This window comes from Pituophis catenifer, unplaced genomic scaffold (genome assembly GCF_029215685.1).
Source record: "Pituophis catenifer annectens isolate HBS135680 unplaced genomic scaffold, rPitCat1.0.hap2 SCAF_9, whole genome shotgun sequence".
Classification (NCBI taxonomy): domain Eukaryota; kingdom Metazoa; phylum Chordata; class Lepidosauria; order Squamata; family Colubridae; genus Pituophis; species Pituophis catenifer.
In genome coordinates, this window is record NW_027256889.1 from 683,601 (window position 1) to 707,842 (window position 24,242).

The 24,242-nt window shown below is 53.0% G+C and overlaps 2 protein-coding genes across 2 annotated transcripts; one reads left to right on the forward strand and one right to left on the reverse strand.

The window, feature by feature from the left end:
• Positions 1-743: 743 nt before the first annotated feature.
• On the reverse strand, positions 744-4,127 carry RTN2 (reticulon 2). Its single transcript, XM_070950233.1, has 6 exons — positions 4,000-4,127; positions 2,556-2,763; positions 1,852-1,990; positions 1,487-1,556; positions 1,349-1,395; positions 744-806 (listed from the first exon to the last, which is right to left on the reverse strand). The coding sequence occupies exons 1-6, from the start codon at positions 4,010-4,012 to the stop codon at positions 744-746; spliced, it is 540 nt and encodes a 179-aa protein (XP_070806334.1). The 5' UTR covers positions 4,013-4,127.
• Positions 4,128-4,306: 179 nt separating this feature from the next.
• On the forward strand, positions 4,307-23,700 carry LOC139321483 (amino acid transporter heavy chain SLC3A2-like). The gene is made up of 9 exons (XM_070950222.1): positions 4,307-4,336; positions 16,614-16,960; positions 17,043-17,201; positions 18,806-18,891; positions 19,201-19,278; positions 20,735-20,793; positions 20,927-21,101; positions 21,387-21,515; positions 23,199-23,700. Exons 2-9 carry the CDS (start codon positions 16,639-16,641, stop codon positions 23,547-23,549), a joined length of 1,359 nt encoding a protein of 452 aa, XP_070806323.1. The 5' UTR covers positions 4,307-4,336; positions 16,614-16,638; the 3' UTR covers positions 23,550-23,700.
• The last annotated feature ends 542 nt before the right edge of the window (positions 23,701-24,242 follow it).

Genomic DNA, 24,242 nt, shown 5'->3' on the forward strand with positions numbered 1-24,242 from the left:
AGAAGAAGAAGCAGGCTGTGCGTTGTTTGCATCTGTGTGAGCAGGGAAGAGAAGCACCACCGAGACTCCTCATTCTGCCTTCGCTTTTGCTGTTGGCAATATTGCCAGCATCCTGGGGAGAAAAAGAGAAACTGAGCCAGCCAGAGGAGGAATCTGCTTTCCAAAGTCTACCTTCAGTTAACAGAGTTGGAAGGGACCTTGGAGGTCTTCTAGTCCAACTCCCTGCTCAAGCGCAGGAGACCCTGTGCCTGGAGTGTCCAACCTTGGCAACTTTAAGACCAGCGGACTTCAACTTCCAGAATTCCCCAGTCAGCACAGCTATGCCATTCCAGGCAAATGGCTGTCCAATCCCTTCTTTAAAGCCTGTTAAAAGCCTTAAAAGCTTCAGTTCAAGCCTTAGGGTGAAGCACAGACCATCCTGAGCACCCAATCAATATGTCTTAGACCCTTTGGAGTCCATCGTGGCTATTTTTATAAAGTTTTCTTTCTAAATTACATTCCATTTTCTCCCAAGAAATAAGGCAGAAATAACTATCTTTTGAGAAGTGTTTTGCGGGCTCACATATTGGATCCAAGGGAAAAAATAAATTCAGAAAATTAAGCTCAGAGATGGGCAGCATATACATGAAATAACTAAATATTATGTCACCAATACACGAAGAACGGAGCCCAAGAAGGCATTCAAATGGCTTATTCTCCTCCCACCCCCCTGCCCCATTCTGTTCTGTGGGGATTTTTTGAACTTACTTTGCTCTGAGGTTACTCAACTGGTTCCTCACCAGCTCTACATACTGGTCGATCTGTGCCTGAATGGAGGGGGGGGAGGAGAAACAGGGATGAAATAAGAACATGGAACTAGTTGTTGCTTTGCCCCCTCCTCTTACTTCTGAAAATCTGCTACTCAGAGTCAGGCCACTGCAGTATCTTATGTTCACGGGACCAAAATTCAGACACTTAGCAACTGACTCCTATTTATGGCCTTTGCAGTTTCCCTGGGTCATGTTCTGATATACAAAGTCCATGGGGAAGCCGGAGTCACTTAACAACTGTGTGATTAACATAACAACTGTGGCAAGAAAAGTTGTAAAATGGGACAAAGCTCACTTAACATATGTCTCACATAGCAACAGACATTTTGGGCTCTTGTGGTTGTAAGTCAAGGACTATCTACTCCACTTTTATGTAGTATTCTATTGTCATGTTTTCTTCTGTATTTGGCTATGGTTTAATCAACAATAAATATTTAGCCAAGCAAACACGGCAACAGGAATGAATTCTGCTCTGCTCCTTTTTTAATGCCAGTTGTGAGTTTCAGCAACTTTTTCCTCCCCCAGAGCTAGATACTCACCTGATGCTGCCTGTAGAGCAGAGGGAAGGTAAATGCACTTATCACACCTGTGGAAGAAAAGGAGGGGGTGAGTCTCTTATTCCTGCAGGACCCCGACCCCACCCCGAAAGGCACTGTCCTCCCAGACCCTCCCCTTACCAAGTATAAGCAACGTCAGACCATTGAAAATGGCTCCCACATAGGTGAGGACGTAGAACAAGAAAGCAAACTGAAAAAGATAAAAGGTAGAGCTGGCTGAGACCCCAAGAAGGAAAGACAGAGAGTCCCATCCTGCCAGGGCTCTGGAAAGTTAGGTGCCCAGCCTGTACCCACCCCGTCAGAAGGAAGCAGGGGCAAGAGTGAGACACATGACACAGTTGCTTTTTGACACGTCCTCGCTGACTCTAGGCCCAACAAAGTCTATGTGGCAAAAGGGATGAATGTTGCCTGCATCTCTGACTATTTATTATTGCATCTTTAAGATGTGTGGACTTCAACTCCCAGAATTCCCCAGCCAGACTCACCTTGAGGGACTCCACCATGTCATCCACCAAGAAAAGGCGCTGCAGAGTCTTTGTGCCCCAGGTGACATGATGCACCACCCGCTCGGTCAGCCGCTCCAACTGTTCTTTGGACAGCCCAAAATCTGCATCCAGCTGGGCCCTGGCAGGCAGGCAGGAGGGGAAGGGAAGGGAAGGGAGAGGAGAAGGAAGGAGGAAAGGAAAGGAAAGGAAAGGAAAGGAAAGGAAAGGAAAGGAAAGGAAAGGAAAGGAAAGGAAAGGAAAGAAGGAAAGGAAAGGAAAGGAAAGGAAAGGAAAGGAAAGGAAAGGAAAGGAAAGGAAAGGAAAGGAAAGGAAAGGAAAGGAAAGGAAAGGACAACACTCAGCCGAACCCATACCTGGCTGTCTTGCCTTCACCTTCCAGACTGGGATCCCTGGCAGCCCCAGAGCCAGGGAACCAGCCCGTCCCCCTTGGCTGGATCTTCTGGGGCTACAACAGCAGCCCCCTTTTGGGGCAAGGCAAGGGGCCCACATTCACCCACTTCAAACTGGGGGAGCGCAACATCCCTGGTGCCAGGGAGGCTGTCCTGCTTGTGCCTCTCCAGCGAGAACCCCCAGAGATCAGTCAAGCCACAAGAGCTGAGCATGAAGACATCCCACTCTTCCCTCAGGGCCCCCTGGCCATTCCCCACACCCTGCAAGCATCCGGGGCAGCCTGGCTTACTCACTGGAAGGGGTGGTGCCCGTCTCCCCGGCGGACCAGCTGCAGCACCTTGCTGTATCCCCTGAGCGAGATGGTGATGCCAAGGGCGGCCAGGGAGAGGTAGGAGGCCACGCTGATGATGCTGAAGTGCATCAGGCAGAGCAGGGCCACCATCAGCGCCGTGAACGCCAAGGCCGATTTGCGGGTGTCCCGCCAGTACACCAAGTCGGCCACTGCAGGCAAAGCAGAATAACAATAACAGAGTTGGAAGGGGCCTTGGAGGTCTTCTAGTCCAACCCTTGCTCAAGCAGGAGACCCTAGATCAGGGGTGTCCAGCCTGGGAACTTTAAGACTTGTGGACTTCAACTCCCAGAAGTTTGGTTTCAGACAAGAAGAAAAGGTCAGTCTGGACCCCAAACAATGTTTATCCTGGAAATGGGAGGGGGGGCTGAATAAGAAGCCTATGAAGGTTGCCCCACACCACTCCTCCACCCATGTTTAATGTTAAGCAAAGTATGCTCCACCATGATTAAATAGGACGCAGCTGCTGTTTCTGGTTAGATTTCCTGTCCTTTAAATATTTGCTCACTTGTGGTCCGAAGCAGGAGGCTTCCCCTGACAGATCCATCGGCCTGGTCTGGTTACCCGCTTTCCATTCCAGGATGCAGGAGGGGGCAATCTCAACCCCCAGCAGCATCTCCCCGACCCTCACTGGCACAGCTACCACGTCCCCCACCAAGCCCGAAGCTCCTCTGCCGTGTTCCTAAAAAGGAGATGCCAACCACCTCTCGCCCCACAGCCTCCTGCCATGCGTGGCTGCCCTTGGCAAGCACTCTGTATGGGTTCCTTGCTGGGGCTTTCACACTGGACGCGACTACTTGCAGATGCAGCATGCGGAGGGGTGTAGGGAGATGGGGGGGTTAAGTAGTGGAAGACAGGCGTTTGACTGGCATTTCCACTTTCCCTTCCCCGAGAGAGAAGCCGCCATTGCTCCAAAGCTGGTTCATGATTTCCTGCTCTGCAAAGATGGTATGAAGGGACCCCACCCATCGGGAGAGGAGGCGGGGAGGGCAAGACGCCCAGGGCCCTGGCAGCTGTTGCAGACTCTCTCTCCCCCTTAACTGACAGGCCCAGATGCAGTCCAGTCGCTTAAGGAATCTGTGGAGGCACGGACGGTCCTGGGGGAGGGCTGGAGGGCTGAACAGGCCCAGCGTGGCAGTTTGGGGGATCCGGCCATCTGCACCCTACAAGACTTATGTTCTGCACCCCAATTTACAGGGCGCCCCTCTCACTTCTCTTCCCCCAAAGGCTCCCTCCCTTCAGACTGGGTCCCCCACTCAGTTAAAGTCCTCCCTTCCAAAAACAAGCTGGCCTCATGGCTCAACTAGGATCCTCCCCCCATCCTGATTCCCTTGCCTGGCAAAGTTCGCAGGGCACAATCCTAATGGGGTGGGGTGGGGGGAACCCACCTGTGCTCGCCATGGCAATCCCCTTTTCTCGCAGCTCCGAGGCTCCTCGCCGCTCTGTGGAAACCTCCCCGGGCACCAGTTCTGGGCTGAAGGGTGGGGGGGCGCTGCTCAGGGGACTGGGCTGAGGAAGCGCAGGTGGGGGGGGGGTGCTATTTTTAGCTGACGAATCCCAGCTGCCTCGTCCCCTCCGGAGCCCCCGCCTGCCTTGCTTGGTCCTGCTGGACGGAGGCAGCTTTGCAGGCTCCAGCCTTAAAGGGAGGGGCTGCCCACCGTCAGCGGTCTGGGGAGCCAGCAGCTGCGAAATAGGGCGCCGGATCCCCAGCAAAGAAGCAGGAAGGTGAGCAACAGGGGGCCAGGCATGCTGGGGGGTTGAGGGGCTCAAAATGACCGATTCTGGCTGACCCTGCACGGTAAGAGTCAGCCAGGAGAGGAAGTGGGAGCCTCCCCCTTTAAACTATTTGTACTGGCCACTAACTCAGGGCCAGGCGTGCGATTGGTGCTCACATTCCGGCTGGCAAGGCTGCCTCAGTGTCTGTTTTCCAGAGCGGCTATTTCCATATACGCTGAGGTGGGTGAGCATGTCTTTCTTTGTCTCCGGTGTTCTGAGTTCGGGTGCTGTTATGGATGAAGAACGGCCTTGAGGATTTGAAGCTTGGAAAGCAAAAGGCCACTCTTTTCCATATGCTAGTGAGGTGGTCTCTGTGGACTCACAATCTGAAGAGTGAGCCAGGAGGTGCTCTACCGAATTGCTTTTCAGCAGACCCCTTACCCTATTTGAGAGGCAGGGGCTTTCATTCCCATCCCTCCCCTTATTTGGGGAAGGGATAATACAAATGGTGGGGCTACATCCTTTAACTCAGGGGTCTCCGAGCTTGGCGATTTTATGATATGTGGACCGCAACTCCCAGAATTCCCCAGCCAGACATTCTGGCTGAGAAATTCTGGGAGTTGAAGTCCACAAGTCATAATGTTGCCAAGTTTGGAGACCCCGAGTTAAATGAAACAGAACTGTCTGCATGCAGCATGCCAGCCGACCCCGTGTAAGGCCACCTGTTCTCTGGCTGGAGAAATATTAGTTCCTTTAATGTGCTTGAAACAAAGCCAATAGGAAACCTTGGACTACAACTACAATCATGCCCAGTGTGGTCCCCGTTGCAATTCAGAGTAGTAGCTAAGACTGTATTAAAACCGCAGCTCTAGCAATAAAGATATGGATTTCTCAGAGAGGGTCCTTGTGTTTGGGGGGGGGGGGGGCTTTTTAGCCTAGGCCAGGCCCAGACTCCTTGAAGAGAAGCCCAGGCCCCTTGTCCTTGCTTGGGGAGGCTCAATGGCTCCAATTCTGCTTGGTTCAGCACTGTAGTTATTTATAGCCGTTGACTTGACGTGGCTGCAATCCCAATCATGGCTCCATGCCAGGGGCCGTGAATAAGGACCTTTCCTGGGAGAAGCAGCCCTACCAAGGCCACCAAAGGCAGGAGGGCAGCCCAGGCCGCCCCCCCCCACCCCCGCCATGGCTTCAGGGGGACAACTACAGCCAGGAATCCTCAACAACAGGGAAATACAGGCAGTCCTTGATTTAAGACCACAATTGAGTCCAAATTCTCTGTTGCTAAGTGAGACAGTTGTTTTGCCCCATTTTACGACTTTTTGCCCCAGTTAAGTGAAACACTGCAGTTGTTAAGTTTGTAACATGGTTGTTAAGGGAATCTGGCTTCCCCATTGACTTTGCCTGTTAGAAGGTCGCAAAAGGAGATCACGTGACCCTGGGACGTGACTCCGGGATGTCACAAACCAGTTGCCAAGCATCTAAATCTTGATCACATGACCACAGGGATGTTGCAATGGTCATAAGTGTGAAAAATGGTCACTTTTTTCAGTGCCATTGTAACTTCAAACAGTCACTAAATGAAAGGTTGTAAGTTGAGGACTACCTGCAAATGGCAGACTTCTACATAGCTCTGCCTCTGGCCCCCCTCCTTGGAGAAGGTGCCTCGGCTGTGCTCACCCACCTTGTGCAAATGACCCCAGACCCCAATCTCTGGCATGCTGTTGGTGTGGGGGGAGCAGAAGAGACGCACAACCCCTCTTCCTTGGTGTTGGGGGGGGGGGCTAGTCAAGTGAGCTGCCTTCCCCTTCCTGGCCCTGCTAGAGGAGCTCGGTCTCCCATCACCCTGGCATTGCAATCTGACATGCTTGCTAGGGAAGGGGCATCTGGGTAGGCCCCAGAGCAAGGCCTGGCTGCCTATTGGGGTGCTCCCCTTGCCCCTGCCCCCAATGAATGCTGGTGCCAACATGGCTCCTGAACCTCTGAATGGCAAATTCTAAATGCCCCTTTCCTCATGCCAGCTGGCTCACCTAGGAGGTTCAGGACGTTCTCGGACTGGTCTGGTTCAACGTGGAGCTGCTCAGGATGGGGTTCCTGGCTGGGCCCCTCTTCTTCTTCCTCAGGTGGGGGTGGTTGGCAGAACTCTGCTGAGGTCAGTGCTCGGTCTTGGGGTGTGTCAGCACCGCAGGAGGCGCCTGCTTCGGAGTGGGAGACTAAGACAGCAGGCAGAGAGAGGGTCTCCCTGTGGTCATCTGGAGCAGAGTTTAAAATCAGGAAAACACGAAGTCAGGGCCTTTCTTTTGCTCTGGGCAAAAGAAGATCTGCAATTGTGCCCAGCTCCCCATTTGCCCTTCCCAGTCCAGCTGCCTTTCCTGGTTCCCTACCGGCTGGCAATTTGATCTCACTCTTAGGACAGCCGCCCTGAGCATCTGAACACAACTTCGCAGGGAGCTGTTTATTTTACAAATTGAGAAATTTTTTAGCATTTCTGTGACTCATAGATTAGGCTCTCCTGCTCTGGACTGCTAACATCTGCAGTTTGAAGGTTGATCTCTCACTTCATCCAGCCTACTGATGTGGATTGGCTCCCTAAAGCAGTTGGTGCCTCTGTGGACAGCATGGAAAGAGCGGTGGAGCTGTCCGATGTGGCGGGTGGCCAGTCCTTCTCCTTAATTTCATCAGAATAAAGAGCAGGAAAGATTCTCTGTGTCTCTTACAGGGGCTCTCTTCTCATCAGAAAAGTCAAAAAGCATTTTGCTTTTCAAGTTGAAAAAATAAACACAAACAGATCAACTCTCCACATGCTGAACAATTTTTGATTGTTTTTCCCTTAAAAAAAACAAAGCAGGGCATCACCTGCCAAATATTGACCAAATATTGCCATGGATGGATATGACTCTGAATCCCACCATCATATTTTGACTGAAGAAATCCCACGCAGATTCCACCCTTTAGAAAATCCCTCCCCTCTTGGACAAATTGGAAGATGCCAGTCCCACTTTCTGTAGCTCAGGGTTGAATTGTGGGGTCCTTGGTGCTCTCTGAACTTGGTGGCTTTCTTGCAGACGTTTCATGACCCAACTAGGGATTATCTTCAGTGCTAGAGGCAAGACCCCACCCCTCCCTTCCAGCATTGATGAAGTTACCTAGTTGGGTCATGAAAAGTCTGCAAGAAAACCACCAAGTTCAGAGAACACCACGGATCCTACAGACCTCCTCGTCTTCTTCCATTCCACAAACCCCCACTTCCTTCTAGCACTGATAATGTTACTTAGTTGGGTCCTGAAACGCCTATTAGGAGACAACCAACCTCAGAAAACACCAAGGACCCACAATTCAGCCCTAAACTATAAGTCTTCTCTTCTTCTGGGCCCTCCAAATGTGGCCCTCTTCCTGCCAAACCAGGGATGGCTGGTGAGGGCAGAATTCAGCCTCCACTGCCCTTCAGATATGCCCCTTCCCTACCTGTTCCTGAGCAAGCCGTGCTGCTGCCTCCTTCCGTCTCCACCGCTGGCAATGGGGACGTGAAACAGGGAGGCGCCTGTTCCTCCCCTTCGGCCGCATCCAGGTCGCTGTCACAGCCCACCTGGGAAGCCCAGTCCAATGGAAAGTCATCCAGTCCTTGGCCACTGCCCGAGAGGAGGGTCCCCTCTACCTCTGGAGATGGGCAGAGGCTGGGAATGTTCTCCAAACTGTCCCCCAGGGTGGGCACAAAAGTTTCACAAGTCTCCGTGCGGGGCAACGGAGCCCTTGTCCGGCGGGTCTGGGAGTCACGTCTGCCCCGATGCTCTGCTGCACTGGGGCTGCTGCCGGAGGGCGTAGCAATGGTGATGTAGGAAAAAGTCAGCTCCCGGGGAGTCCCCCATTCCACAGAGCCCTCCTCCTCTTCCTCCTCCTCCGAAAACTCCCGAGCTGTCTGCAGTTCAGGGAAGTCAGACTCTTCGTTGGCTCCTGCAGAAGGAAAGAACACCTTTGGCCTCTGGGAAGACAGCCCGGTCCCTTCCCTGAATCAGAGGACGCAGGGAGCATGCCTGCTGGGCCTGCAAATCCAGCCCCAGGCCCAAGAGCAGTCCGCTCAGCTGGCTCTTCCAGACCTGGGACCTGGTGTCACCTGCTCTGCATACTGGGTGACATGGCTGTAAATGCCAGGACCAGATTTGGGCAGCCACAGGCTGGCATCTTTCTCAGGTTCTTCACACCCACTTTGCAGACTCACCATCTGTAGAATCAGGTGTGGTAGAGGCAGTCGAAGGAGACTCTTCTGCAGGAAAGGAAGAAAAGAAACGGACACGGTTATGGACAAGCAGCCAAGTATTTATTTATTTATTTTATATCCCGTCTTTATTATTTTTTATAAAGAAGGCGGCAAACGTATCTAATGCTCTTTCCTCCTCCTGCTTTCCCCACAACCGCCACCCTGGAAGGTGAGTTGGGCTGAGAGTGTCTGACCCAAGGTCACCCAGCTGCTTTCATGCCTAAGGCGGGACTAGAACTCCCAACCTTCTAGCTTGGGGCCTTCACTCAGTAGCCCAAACTGGGTCTTCTGCCAGATCAGGGCACAGCCTGGCACTCGGCCAGCCTTGGCTTCCTGAGAGGCTGGAGAAGCAGGAAGGCCGTCACTGTAATTCTGATACACCCACAGACTGTCTGGGTGATACAGAAAACAGGGTCGAAAGTCTTGCAAATACGGTTTCACAATTCAGTGCTTGATTGCTGCATGCCAGGTTGGGTCAGTTGCATCTCCTGGCTGTGCTAGCACACAACAACAACAACAACAACACTCGATGCACCCTGGATGGACAGACTTCCCCTTGATCCTTCTGCTTCCATCAATGCTGGCAGAAGGAATGTCAGGGAATGGCCGGCCAACCATCAAATGCTTGGGAGCTGGCAGAGTCAAGGGTCAAGGGGTTTAGTTAGCTCTCACCAGGAATCATTTTGAAAGCAGGATTCCCTCAGAGATCCAATTTTCCAAAGGATCTCTGCATTACCTGTCCAACCTGAGGCCCACCACCCTCCCATGCGCCTACTCTGGCCGGGAGGTTTGAGCTTTGCAGTGCAACCCTTCTGGGACACACGTTGGACAAGGTCACCTGCAGATTGGGCCACTGGCGTTTGTGGGTGTCACCTACTCCATTCTGGTTTTGTGCCTTGTGAAAAGGGATGTCAGTATGCAAAACAGGGACTGACCTCAGGTTCCATATGGGCTCTTGAAGGAGGAAGAGGTCCAAATACATAAATGGCTCAAAAGAGGACCAACCTATCCAGGGCCCCAGTGGCTCCGAGGGCCCCACACTGCCCACAGGGCAGAACGCCAGGCAGAAGAGATCCAGCAGTGGCGTTGGGGTGGGGGGACCCATACCACAATAGCCTCCCACAAAACAGGCAATGTTGTCCCAAGTGCAAGTCCGCTGCACCCTTTCCTAAAGGCTTGCACCTCGACCGTATTACCATCTTCCCTGCAGACTGACGGGGGGGGGGGCAGTCTTCCTGCCACCCCTTGGCCCCTGCTGCTCATCCAGAGCCCCATTCAGCCATTTTTCTTCCAGCCACTCAATGGGGCGAGACATAAGGGGGAGGCCAAGGATGCTCCCTTCCCTATTAGGCCTCTCCCAAAACACGAGCCAGGCTCTGCCGCCCCCCACAAAGGGCCCCGTAACCTCACCCCCCCCCCCCGCCAGCGCGCAGATTGCAGCCTGCCCGAGAACTCCGCAGCGCTCCAGCCGCCTCGCTCTGCACGCCGGGCGGAAAACAGCCGCCGGTCCCCACCCAGAGCCTGGCAGCTGCGCCGGACGGCATCGCAGCACCCACAGCCCAGGGGAGGCGAAGTAGGGGCTGCAGGGCGATGCACGGGGGCGCCGGGTTGCAAAGGGAAGAGCGGGCCCAGCGCGGCCACCCTGGAAGCCTCCGGCAGCTCGGCCCGAGGACGAAGAAGGGTCGTTGGGCGGGGGGCGCTCGGCGGGGCCTACCCGGGGGGCTTCGGGTTGTATCCCACCGGAGGGGGGGCGGTTCCGCGATGGGCGGCGGGGAGGGGGGACCCAGCCCTTTGCCCCCGCTCGGCCCGGCGCGGGCAACACCTACTGCAGTGGGCGAATCCCAGGACCTGCCCCATCGCCCCGGCAGCCGGCCGACCCGAGGTCCATGCGGAACGCCGCGGCGGTGAGCTCCGACCGCGCCGCCGCCCCCCGCCGCCGCCCCCCGCTCATCTCCCCGGCAGCCCCATCCCGCCCGGGGCGCCAGCAGGACGGTCCCCGCGTGCCGGGCGGCGAGGGTCCCGCGAGGCCGGCCGCAGGGAGGGCGAGGCGGCGGCGGGGACAAAGGAGAGGCGGCGCGGCGGGGATGCGGGCGAGGCTGCGAGGATGGGGCGCGGAGGCGGCGCGGGAGAGCGCTTGGGGCCGCGAGCCGCCCGTGCCGCGAAGGGAACCGCCGGGCAGCACCTTGGACGGGTCTCGCCTCTCCCTCCCTCCCTCCCCGGGAAGAGCAGCGCCCCGCCCGCCTGCCACTCAGCGCGCGGACCCGCCCCCTTCGCTGCGTCTCCCGCGCGCGCGCGCGCGCGTGTGCGCGTCCCCTCGCCGAGGGGAGTCTCTCCGCCCTTCCTCCGCGGGCTCTTCGCATCCTCCGACGGGCGGGCCCCGCGGCGCCTCCCTCCTGTGCACCTGCTCGGGGCCATCGCAGCCGGACTCGCCCCGCCCGTCCGGCCCTCCTTAGTCGCCCGGGGGCCCGGCGCTCTCCACGGGCTCCGAGGATTGTGCGCCGCGTGGGCGTCCCGAGGGCCGAGAATGCGGGGGGGGGGGGTCTCGCAGCTGGCGCCTTGTCTCTGCCGACCGCGCGAGAGAAAACAACGGGCAGGAGTTGGGGGCGCTCCTGCCTTTCCCCGCGGGACGGGAGCTCTCGGGGACGGGCAGCAGAGGCCGGAATGCTGGTGGCGCGCGTGGAAACCCGGCCTCCGTCTGAATCGCTCAGTTTTCCTGGGAGACATCGGGCGAGAAAGGCCATCCCGGGAGGCGCAGTTGGCCGGGAAAAGAGTGCAGGATGCCGAAGGACTCGGGGCCGAGGGGAGGCTGGGTTGGTTGGGGGCTGCAAAGGCAGCCCGGAGCAGGAATGGGCCCCCTCCCCCTCCCCCTGCTGCCTCTTTGCCTTCAGAGAAATGCCTCAAATTCAGGGCTAGCCGCAAGCGGGGCTTTGCTGGCCAGAGCAAGATTTTTAAGCTGGGCTGGGGGTTCCCCCGAGGACCCTCCAAAGGGGGCAGTCGGGATGAACAGAGAAAACCCCATTCAGTGGGAACAAGTTTAACAGGAGCCCATTCAGACAGCATAGGCTAAGCGGCCCTGACCTGCTATTTAACTAGCTGGCCCTCTGCGCCACAGCAACCCGCGGAGGGCTGTGTCGGGGTGTGTGTGTGTGTTGGTGTGACAAACCCCTCGTGGAATGTCTGCAGCTGAGTGCTTTTTTGCCAGGAAAATGGGGGGAACCCCCTCCACACCATGTTTGTCTGTCCAGCATGAGTTGTGTGTTGCCTGCCCCTCATCTGTCCTGTTTGCAGGAAGGGAGAAGCCACGATGTCAGTCTTGCAGAGTCATCCTGGATTACCTGCAACTACCCTTTGATTTTGGTGTATTATATTTGTATTATTTCAGGGCCGAGAAACAGCAAGCTGTCCCATTCCTGCATTGATTTAGTGGTAGGAAAAATCTAGAAAAAATCTATATAGAACGAAGTTTATCTACGTAACAAAAAAAAAGGCAAAAGAAGAAAGTCTTTTAAGTAAGTATCTCTTACTTAAATGGCTTATCATTGCAGCATTTGTCCAATCATGATTTATTTCTTACACCGAGGGAAACTTTCAAGATACAACAGTAAATGAAAAGGCTTCAGCAGATCCAGAATCAATAACCTTTGGAGGACACAAGGTGTGCACTTCTTCATACCAACTGCAAAGTGCAGCTTCCACAAATGAGGCTTTGAAGAGGGAAGTCCCTGCTCAGAGGGAGGAACTCACCAGTCAAACATGTGACCCAGAAACAACAGAGCAACAGGCCAGGAAGGAGGCAAAGAGGCAACTTGCATTGACTTCACTGCCAGGAGGGGTCAAAGGCTGAATTGCAGCAGATTGAAGAAGGAGGGCTGAATTGTTAGCATGAAGGCAAAGGTGGCTGGATGGGAGGGATTGGAGGCACAAAAATTAGGCTGTTTGTTTGAGCTCTGAGCTTGGCAATTTGGTTGCAAATGTTTTGTCACCATCCAAGGAGACATCATCAATGTGCTTTGAAGTGTGCTTGTCTGTCTGAATTGTGCTTGTCTGAATTGTCAACAGACGAGTACAATTCAAAATGCACTGACGATGCAACCAAATTGCCAAGCTCGGAGCTCAAACCAACAGCCTAACTACCAACCTGAGCTACTAATATTCAAACACATTTCAACCACTCAAAAGGCTTTGGGCACGAACTACGTACAGGGAGTCCTCAATTTACAACCATTCGTTTCATGACCAAAGTTAACAGCAACAGTGAAAAAAAGCAGTTCACATTGATTACCATTGCGGCGTCCCCATGGTCACATGATCAGATGTTGGGCACTTGACAACCAGCAGGTATATATGATGGTTGCAGGGCCCCCAATTCATGTGGTTCCCATTTGCAACCTTCCCAGCTTCTAACAAGCAAACAGGTTTTTTCATTGGGGAAACTAGATTCACTTAACAACTGCATTATATCTAAGGGGCTGCCAGAAAGAAGGGGGAGGGGTCATCTTATTCTACAACACTTGAAGGCAAGACAAGATACAATGGATTGAAACCAATAGAAACTAAGACAACCAGTGGAACAGCTTGCCACCAGAAGTTGTGAATGCTCCATCACTGGAGGCTTTCAAGAAGAGTCTGGACAGCCCCCTGTCTGAAATGGTATAGGTATAGGGTCTCCTGCTTGATCAGGGGGTTAGAAGACCTCCAAGGTCCCTTCCAATGCTGTTATTGTGTTATTTCTATTAACTGCACTGATTGACTGAACAACCGTAGCATAAAAGGCCGTATAATGCTCCCGCCCTCCTGGCTTTCGGCAACAGTCTAGACCTGACTCTGTCAGTTGGTTTGGGGCCCCAACGGGATTATCACGCTGGAGGTACTTCAGTCAGAAGAGAACTGGAAGGGACCTTGGAGGTCTTCTAGTCACCCCACCCCGCTCAAACAGGAGGCCCTATGCCAGCGCAGACAAATGGCTGTCCAATCTCTTGAAAACCTCCAGCGATGGACCACCCACAACCTCTGATGGCAGGCTGTGCCACTGATTGATGGTTCTCCCTGTCAGGCCATTTCTCCTTAGTTCTAAATTGGTTTTTGTTATGTAAAATGTCTAACTTGTTTATATCTTGTCTGTGTCTCTACCTTCTTACATCTCTGCAAGGGTTAACAATAATACACGCCCCCTCATTTCCATAACCCTACCTGATTCCTGACTCCTCCCCTCAGGTATAAAAAGGTCTCTCTGAGGTAAAGCTGTGCTGTTCCAGTTGTGTATCTAAAAGAGAGAAACAACGTTAAAGGTCTAATGAATAAAGAGGCCTAGGATCTATCCAGGTCTAAAATAAAGGCTTGAAAATAAAATACTTTTTGATTAGTGAGTTATTGGGCTAGAACCATCGACTTTAACAGTTTTCCCCTTGGTGAGTTTCCATCCATTGTTTCTCGTCCTGCCTTCAGGTGCTTTGGAGGATAGGTTGACCAATAGAAGATCCCCCCTCCCCATGCACGTCCTGTCCCCTCCTCTTTAATTAGAATTATATTGTTATTGTTAATATTTCCTATGGTTTTACTGTTTTGAATGTTGCAAGCCACCCAGACTCACCTGTTGTGAAATGGGAGGGCCAAATAAATTTAATAAATAAATAAGTAACTGGGTGCATCTTGCTTAACAGCTGTCTTGCTTAGCACTGCAAATTCTGGCCCCAGTTACGGTCATAAGTCAAGGAAGGACTGCCTGCAGTCTGCATGTTTTCACAGGCCTCCCATCATAGCCTGGGGGCTGGCTGGTTTTCGTCTGCCCTTGGGGCCCACTCCAGAAAGTGGGCAGAAGCGGCTGCTGGATCTGAGGCTCCTTTGCTCTCCAAATATTGTCAAAGGGCTGCTAATGGCTCCTCAAGGCCTGGCCATCCCCACCCCCCCTCCCCCCATGCAAGAGGTTGGGGTGGGAAGAGGCTTCAGCTGCACCTTCCTATCAGGCCACGGAGGTGGAGACTCCAGAAACAGCCCCTGCCCTGCAGGCTCCTCTTCCCGCCCCCCCCCAGACCTTTGCAGGTGGAGGAGCTCCAGGTGGAAGGCGAGGTAAGAAACGGCAGGGGCTGCAGGGGGGAAACAGTGCAATTTAGGCAGAAATCCTGGCCATTTTCTTTTGCATTATTTCTATCCCGGGAAGGGAGATGGGGGAGGCTGAGAGGGAGCAAAAGAGCTTGAAAACCTTTCAGTGACCACTTGTGGCCTGGCTATTCTCAGAATCGATGTGGCTGTTGTGGCTGGCATTGCTTGTCGTGGCACAACAGTTCTTCCCTGGAGAGGTGATAATCACCTTTTCCGGTGACTTTTGCCACTCTCCTGATGCATGAGCTGCTTAGAGGGGGCGCTGGGATTCATTCAAATATTCTAGAACTAATTAACAGAATAACAGAGTTGGAAGGGACCTTGGAGGTCCTCTAGTCCATCCCCCTGTTCAAGCAAGAGACCTTGCAACATTGCAGACAAAAAACTGTCTAGTCTCTCCTTAAAATCCTCCAGGGCTGGAGCACCCACAAGTTCTGGAGGGAAGCCATTCCACTGAGGCATTGTTCTCACTGTCAGGAGGCTGCTTCTCTCCTTCACAGGTTCCCACCTGTTGCTTCTTGTCCTGCCTTCAGGTGCTCTGGGAAATAGATGGACCCCCTTTTCTTTGTGACAGCCCCCCAAATATTGGAAGACTGCACCCCTGGTCCTCTAAATCATTCCCTTATAAGGAAAACAGCTTCTCAGTGGTTGATTTCAGCAATAAGCGGCTAGTCCACAAGTATTTTACCCATTGGCCCACAGAGTTTAGGATTTCTTTGCTCAAAAGAGGGAGAAGCCCTCTGAAAAGGTATCGCCCAACAAGGGGGCAGAAGGCATTTTACACTCGCAGCCTTCTCCAGTTCAGCAGCTGGAGGAGAGAAAAAAGGTGGGTTTTTTTCCCTAAAAAGTGTGTCTTAAAATCACAAGGCTGCACAGCCTCATTTATACATTTATTTATATATCAATCTTCTTATTTATATATCAAATGGCTGTTGCTGCCGGGGTGTGGATTTCCTTTGAGGATGGGGAACTGAGCAGAGACCGGGGCCGAGCCTGGGCTGACCATAGAAGGGATGCCCCACAGCCTTTGCAAACAGCCCTTGGCACAGGCACGGCCTCAAAACCCTGGCCACTGCCACAGTCGCAAGCAAACAAGTCCGCACCAGAATGTGGGGCTTCCCGCAGGAATGAACTCTGGAACCTCCTTATCTCCAAGCCGCCACTCTTGTGCAAGGTTGCCCGGCTCTCCTCCTGCCTTCAGAAATACCTGAGCAATGTGTCACTTTCCTGCGGTCTTTTGGCCTGGGAGCTGGAGGAGGGGGGTGGTCTCCCCAAAACAGCTGATGATGGGGGCGGGCTGACTCCCTGCTTGCACCACCAGGCAGCACACAAGCATTGCTGCCGGCTGAAAACGGGTCCAGAGCTAGCCTCGCTGTCTCCGGTCTCTGCTTAAAAGCCCTCCCCACACAGAGCCAGCCGTGTGCGGCAGCAGCCAAAAAAGCTAATACAATCCTGGGTCATATAAACAAGAGGCACAGAATCAAAATGACGTGATGCGTTAGTACTGCTTTATAAAGCCTTACTAAGGCCACACCTGGAACACGGCATCCAGTTTTGGTCACCACGTTACAAAGATGTTGAGACTTTGGAAAAAGTGCAGAGAAGAGCCAACAAAGATGATTAAAGGCCTGGAGACAAAAACATAGGAAGAACGATTGTAGGAGTTGGGTTTGGCCAGTCTAGAGAAAAGAAGGACTAGGGGTGACATGAGAGCAGGATTCCAAAGTTTGAGGGGCTGCCCCTAAGAAGAGGGGCTCATCTTATTCTCCAAAGCACCCGAAGGCAACACAAGAAACAATGGTTGGAAACTAATCAAGGAGAGAAGCAACCTGGAATCGAAGAGGAATTTCCTGACAGAACAATTAACCAGTGTATGATTTGTCTCTGAGCTTCGCCCTCCTGCTGCTTCTTCCTTCTTTCTCCCACCCTCAACAGCTCGTGCCCAAAGGAGTGAAGAAGGATGGGCAAACTGGAAGACAGTGCCACCCTCGTGCCCAATGAGCACCTGCCCTTGCTGGCCAAAGCGGCCCCCAGCGCCACCTATCTGAGCCAGCAGGAAGTGGCTGAGCAGGGCAGCGCTGCCCCCTGGCCCGGACTCCGCAAAGCCCTGATCAGCCTGCTGGGCGGCCTCTTTGCCTGCATGCTGCTTCTGGCCGTGGCTCTGCTCCTCTCCCTGCCCCGGCCTCACCCACCCCTGGGCTGGTGGCAAAAGGCTGCCTTCTACCACCTGCCCCCCTCCTCCTTCCCGGACTCCGATGGCGATGGGTGGGGAGACCTGGCAGGTAAGGACAGGAAGGTGTGAGTGCTGGGCAAATTGGTTCCAGGCTGTTGGTGCCCCCTCAATGCCCCCTTCCCTCCATGCAGGCGTCAGGCAGCAGCTGGACCAGCTGGCAACCCTGCCCATCCAGGCCTTGGTGTTGGGCCCTATCCTTGAAGGCAGAGGGGCCAACCTGACCCAGATCATCCCTGCCCATGGATCGCTGGCACAGCTGCAAGCTCTGGTGACTGATGGGCGCAAGAAAGGTACTGGACAGAACTGCCAGGTGGGGCCAGACCCCCCTGCTGCTTTGCTTCCGTTCTCCCCAGATCCGAGGTGCTTTGAGGGGCTGGTCAATTGCTGTGGTGAGCCCGGTGCCCTGAAAGAGGGGCTGGGCTGGTCAATAGCCAGAAGGGACTGTTGGGACCCCTGCTTGGTGGCCTGGCAAGCTTGGGTGGTAAAAAAATGGAGAGTCCTGGAGAGACAGCATCTCTGGACAAATCAGACCCAGGCCAGACGCCGGATAACGTCTGGGGATGAAGAACCCAGGGGGAGTTTTTCTTCTCTAGAGATTCCCACAGCCAGATCAAGCCAAAGTCCATTGAACTGATGCTGCCTGGGGGATTCTGGGAGTTGAAGTCCACAGGAAGTTGTCCGGTGGTTGCTCTGCTTCCCCAAAGGGCTGGCAAGGTTCCTCAGGGAAACCCCCACACCTCCCCAGCAATGACAAGAAAATGTCCTTTCCATTCTCCTGTCCTTCTAATTTGTTGAGGTAGACTGCCTCTGACCTTGGAGGCTCCATTCAGTTGTTTTCTATATCCATGGAGTTCCATTTATATGGCTACCCAACTCAACATGCTGACTTTGGGCAGTGAACAGAGGTTAAAAACAAAAGAAGAATGACACTCCAATTTTTGGCTAAAAAGCTGTGAATAAACCTATCCTTTACTTTGCCCAATATTTATTATTATTATTATTTATTAGTCCAATTTATATGCCGCCCTTCTCCATAGACTCAGGGCGGCTTACAATGCATTATAGCAATAGCCTGAATACTTTTTTGTATATACCTGCTTATTAGGGCTTTCGGCCCCCCCTAAGCGGTGTTGTTTTATACAAAGTTGGCTTATTGCCCCCACAATCCGGGTCCTCAATTTACCTGCCTCAAAAGGATGGAAGGCTGAGTGAACCTTGAGCCTGGTGAGATTCGAACTTGCACTAATTGCAGACAGCTGGCAGCTAAGTGCTAGCACTTAACAGCACTTTAGTCCGCTACACCACCGAGGGTCTAATATAGTTTTATAATAGGTGATACAACTATTAACAAAATAACAAAATTGGAAGGGACCTTGGAGATCTTCTAGTCCAACCCCCTGCAAATGGTTGTCCAGTCTTTTCTTGAAAGCCTCCAGTGATGGAGCAACCAAAACTCCTGGAGGGAAGCCGTTCCACTGGCTAATATTTCTGTCAGGAAATTCCTCCTTAGTTCCAGGTTGCTTCTCCCCTTGATTAGTTTCCATCCGTTGCTTCTTGTCCTGCCTTCAGGGGCTTTGGAGGATAGGTGGATCCCCTCTCCCTCTTCTTTGGGGCAGCCCCTCAGATATTGGATGATTCTATCATGTCTCCCCAGTCCTTCTTTTCACTAGACTGGACATACCCAACTCCTGCAATCGTTCTTCATATGTTTTAGCCTCCAGTCCGCTCATCATCTTTGTTGCAACCTAGGATTGCATTGGTTTTTTTGGCTGCTGCCACACCCTGCTGGCTCATATTAGCTCACCTTGAAGCAGCGATGGCCTCCAAAAATTAACCTTGGGTCAATGGCTGTTGTTTTTTTGCCACCTGTGTTTCTCCCTTCCTGACCTCCCAGGAATCCGAATCCTGCTTGAACTTCCACCTTGGGGAGAAGAGGGCGGCGCATCAGCTGAGAGCAATCAAACAGTGCAGCTCCTCAAGGTATCACCAGCATTTGCAGCTTATGATTTGGAACGCTCCCCCAGGTTCAGAGGTGGGCCAGCGGTGGGGGGGGGTACCCTCCATTCTCCATGCGTGTCAATCCTAGCTTGGAATCAGACTGAAGGGCAAGGCGCCCTGACCGCAGAGGGGCAAAGCCATCACGTCGGCTGGCATTTTTCCAAGCTTAAAGTTGTTCTGTTCTCTGCTGAGGAACACAACTCTTGCCCAGACGTCAGTCCTACTCTATTCAGGGGCTTCCAGGCTGGGCTTCTGCCTCTATTCCCTTCTTTTTTTGGCTGTATCCTGCAGGAGGCCCTACAGTTTTGGCAGTCCAAAGGCCTGCACGGTTTTTTGGTGGACAAAGACCCTGCCTGGTGCCTCCTCATGGTGAGTTTCACTCCTGGAAATCAGCCAGTTATTTGCAGTAACAACCTGAGTGGGAGGGGAATGGAACAGCACCCTATGATCACCCTAAATCATACTGCGGCTTGCTTTGCTTGGCATAACATCCTCTAGGAATGTTATCCACATCCTCCCCGTGGCTTGTAACCCCTGATTTAGGGTTAATGTGATGCCAACCTACTGTGGCTTATTCAATGAATACCGAACAAAAACAGGTGTAGCACGGTGTATAAACTTAACTTGCTGTATATATATATATATTTGTATCACATATGTATGTGTTTGTTGCAATGCATAAACCTTCCTGGAATACAGATGTCATCTACGCGGCAATCCAACTTCTGCACACCACAGGCACCATGGCTTCGTTTCGATGCCTCCTTTTCTCTCTCTGCTGCATTTGGGCGCTTCTGAATGCCCTTTTATAGTACATAACACTTTATGGGGTACAAGAGACATCAACTCGCTTGTTTTTATGCTGCTCTCGACTGTTTTTTCTTTCTTCCTGCTGTTTATCAGTAAAGGAGAAAAAACATGGAATTGGCTGTACGGGTGTCTCTTGGGAATTCCTGGCTAGAAGTATTCCTTCTTGCAGTGACAGCAAGCAAAACATAAACTTTTGTTTTTCAAATGGTTTACATTTCATTTTATTGCCAAGACGGTTGGAAAAAGAAAAGCTGTTTCCAGGTAGGCAGTGTGTATGGTGTGAGGACCTCATGCCTTTTGCTGGCTTTCTGTGCTGCAGGGAGATGGCATTGCCCTTGCTGCATGCATGAACAGACAGATAGAAAGGCAGACTTGCACGCGCACAGAGACACCCATGGCATCCCTCCAGATCTGGCCCCTTTGATGTGGGGCTAGGGAGAGTAGGGGTAAACCTTCCCAAGAAAACTCCATTGGATTAATGCAGAACCTGCATTCGCTCAGGCTTCCTTACCCACAACTGATCCTGACAAGTAAGGAAACAGAGCTTTGGTTTTGTCTGTCAAAACTATAGATCAGAAAGACTTAAGAAGCCATACTGCTAAAATGGCAGCCTGGAAGCTTTCCTTATGTTTTAATTACTATACTGTATCATTAAAGTACTCCGCAGTACTTTCATGTCAGCAGTTTTTTAAAAAATGTTTTAATACTTAGCTGAGAGCGCACTTTAAGCGGAATGATGTATCATTGTTTAATGGAGTTATAAAATGCGAATTGCTGCATATGTTAAGGGTGGAAATGGGACGAGTTCGCTGTCTGATGTTTTGCTGCTCTGATTAAAATCTGGAAGACTTTCTGCGGCCCCAACGACAATGGACCTACAAACAAAAGCCGTGTTAACACGCAGGAGGCCACTTAAGAGGGAAGCCCAAAGTCCCCAGCCCAGGATTCCTTAGTTATTCTACCTTAAGCAGCCCGGGATTCAAGAACGACGGATGTTTGTGAACTGTGATTGCAGGTATTGAAGGCCTGGGGCGCCCTTGATGACCGGAGGCAAAACAATCCACGGGATGAATGGTGAGCTGGCAGCATTTCCCGTATTTTGCAATTCCCCCTTCATTCCAGCAGGGCGTGCACCCCTGGTGGTGGCTCTGGGGACTGCAGGCATGGGGTGCCAGGACAGATTCAAGATGTTGCTTCTCCCTTGCAGGGCCCTCATCGTATGGGACCGGACTGAGACCTGTGGAGCTTCTGAGGGGATGCCCAGCAGGGTCATCCTCACCTGCCACCTGCCGGGAACCCAGAGAAATCTCTCTGCTCAGGCACTGCTGCAACTGGCACAGGGATCCTTGCAGCTCCCTGGCACGCCGTGGCCCAGCTGGGCAGTAAGGAAGGGATTTCTGGGCACACTTTGAGGTTCTTGCCAGTTCTACCCCAAGCACACCAAAACACTGGAAGCCAAAGCTGTTTATAGGACCGTGGGTGGAATCCAGTTTTTGTCACCCATGTGGTGCCCTGGCTGGGAAACCAAAATAATCCCGGTGGGATCGGCTATGTCAGCAAGAGCTTGAGACAGACCTGGGCAGCTGGAAAGAGGCGAGGGGGGCGAAGGGCATCCAGAGGAGGGGGATCCAAAGGCAAAGAAACACTCCTTTTGTGCTTTCTTCCAGGTACCCAGGGGACTCTCGCCTGTTGGTGGCTGGGGGGAAATCCTTGGGGTGCTGCTCTTCACTCTTCCAGGAGTGCCTCTGGTGCAAGGGGGGCCAAGGTCACCGCTCCCGCTGGAGTTCGAGCTGATGGTGAGAAAATCCACCACCACCACAAGGCCTGGCCCACCCTCAGTCTTTGCAACTCTGCCAAATAAGAATGTCTCCCTAGTGTCTCCTTAGAGGGGGAAGTCGGCCTTTACCCCTCCAAAAACAGAGTCGGGAGGCACCTTGGAAGTTTTCTAGTCCAGGGGTCTCCAACCTTGGCAACTTTGCTCTTCTAGTTTCACCTTAATCTAACCACCTAAAAAGGCCCAGTCTCAGATGAAAACTAACCTGCCCTTCACTCGTGCGTTTGCATGAATCTAGCCACGTTTTATTTATTTTATTAGTCATATTTCTATGCCGCCCATTCTCCGAGGACTCTGGGCGGCTTACACCAAAGACAGTATACTAAATAGCATATCGCCCCCAACAATCTGGGCCCTCATTTTACCCACCTCGGAAGGCTGAGTCAACCTTGAGCCGGTGAGATTTGATCTGCTGATCTGCTGAACTAGCAGTCAGCTGAAATAGCTGCAGTACTGCACCCTAACCACTGTGCCACCTCGGCTCTATCCAAGTAGAGTTTTAAACCCTAGTTAAGCAACTTGTATATGGGATATCTTTTTCCTGAAAGAGAAAATTATATTACTCAATTTCAGGAGAACTTGCCACTTATTACCAGTTTTAAAAGTTTCTTTTTAATGTGAAGTATTTTACGTCAGGAATATTTTTCTAATTGGCTCAGGGTTTTGATTAACCAGAGTGGAATTCAAAGTGTCACACGTGGCCATGCAGTGGACACACAAACCACCCACATAGGTAGATGATGAGGCAGGCCAGGATAGCATTTTGCAGACCATGACCTCACTGGGCATCTGATGTCACACCATCTCCCCACGGCCATTGCACCCGGGGAAGCCCATGGGCACGGATCCAGGTTCCAGAGAGTACAGATCAGCCGTTCAGGCTGGGGGCCAAGGACAGGCCTACTCAGTGGCACCCCAGAGGAAGAATGGGGCTTTATTCCCGTCAAAGGGCACGTGGCTGGCGGGCGTTGGGGACGTCCTCAGCGCAAATTGCGTAAACCATTTCTAGGGAGGGGGAAACTCCGGCTGGAGAGCCACAGGCTGCCGCCTCCAGCGTCTATGAGAGAAGAGTTTTGCTTTGTGTGAAGGGGCCACCCAGCTGTCCTGTGAATAGCAATAGCAGGTAGACTTATATACTGCTTCAGAGTGCTTTCCAGCAGGTGTTCCCAACCTCTGGGCCACGGACCGATACCGATCATGGCCTGTTGGGAACCAGGCCGCATTAGCAGCGGATGGGCGTGCCTGGGATCTAGGTTGCATGTGAAACCCTCCCCCCCGGGGTGTGTGGAAAACTTGCCTTCCACAGAACTCGTGCCTGGTGCCACATTGATTGGGGACTGCTGCTTTACAGCCGTCTCTAAGCGGTTTACAGAGTCAGCATATTTCCCCCAACAATCGGGGTCCTCATTTTACCGATCTTGGAAAAAGCCAGTCAAAATCGAACTCCTGGCTGTGGGCACAGTTAGCCTGCAATATTGCATTCTAAGTACCGAGCCAACATGGAATAGTGACGAAAGGGAGGCTGTGGTTCCAGATTCACTCCCCATGTGCTTTCTGGGACACAGAAAACCCATCTCAGTTGCCGTGGTCTCTCTCTTTCCCCCCTTCCCCTTCCCCTTCCCCCTCCTCCTCCTCCTCCTAACAGGAAGGAAAGCCCAGCAGACCCCCGCTGGCAGCCCTGTACCAGTCCCTCCTGGAATTGCACGCAAAGTCCTTCTCCTTACAGGACACCGACTTCACCCTGCTGCCACTCCCTAGTCATGCCGACGACCTTGTGGCTTTCCTCCGGCCGGGCGCCTGCTCTAGCCTCCTGGTAATCCTCAACCTGGGGCCGCAGCCCGCCCAGCTCAGCCTGAAGGAGCTCAGCTTCCCCGGGCAGGCCAAGGTGGTGCTCAGCACCCACGTCAAGCCCCAGAAAGAAGCCAGTGTGGAGATGGTGAGGCTGGTGCCACAGCAGGCCCTCCTGCTCCAGGTGCCCCGAGGATACCAGCCGTGACGGGCAGCCACGAAATTCAGCCAACTGGCAGCCCAAGGATAAGAAAGGAACAGTTGCTGACCCCAAACGCAGCCTGTTGTGGGGTTTGGGCCAATGCGTGGGATGCTCCTGCCTGACTGGCTGCTGTACTTACCTTCTGCAAATTAGTAAAGTTGCTCAACCTCATTGATTTCGAGGGATCTATTGGTTCCAGGGAGGATGTGCTGCTCCCCACTTTGCAACAATGGGTGTTCGGACCCCACAAATGTGGGTACAGATGTGTGTTCCGTAAGTCTGTGGGAATCAACGGTGCACGAGGACTGGGGGTCTGGGCTGGCACAAACGGCCACCGAGCGCTTACTGCTCTGGGCAGGCTTGGCTTCCCTCCCACAATCCAAACAGAGGACCTGAGGAGGTGGATGCCACGGGCACAGCTGGCCTCTTGGGCCCCTGCAGCAGCTGAGGAGGAGCAGGAGAAAAGGACCTTCTGAGCATACAGATGAAAATTATTCAGCCCCCTCCCCCCCTTTAAGAGGGCCTTCTCCTGCCCCCCCCCTCAAAATGTGCTGCACTTGCACAGGCAGAAACCCTGAGTGGAGAGAGCAGGGCAGGGGCCCAACCGCCACCCCCTTGGGGGGACCAGCTGCGGCGCCAGCAGAAGCAGGGGGATGGGAAGGTGAGGGGACCACCAGGCTCCGCAGCCTCCCCACCCCA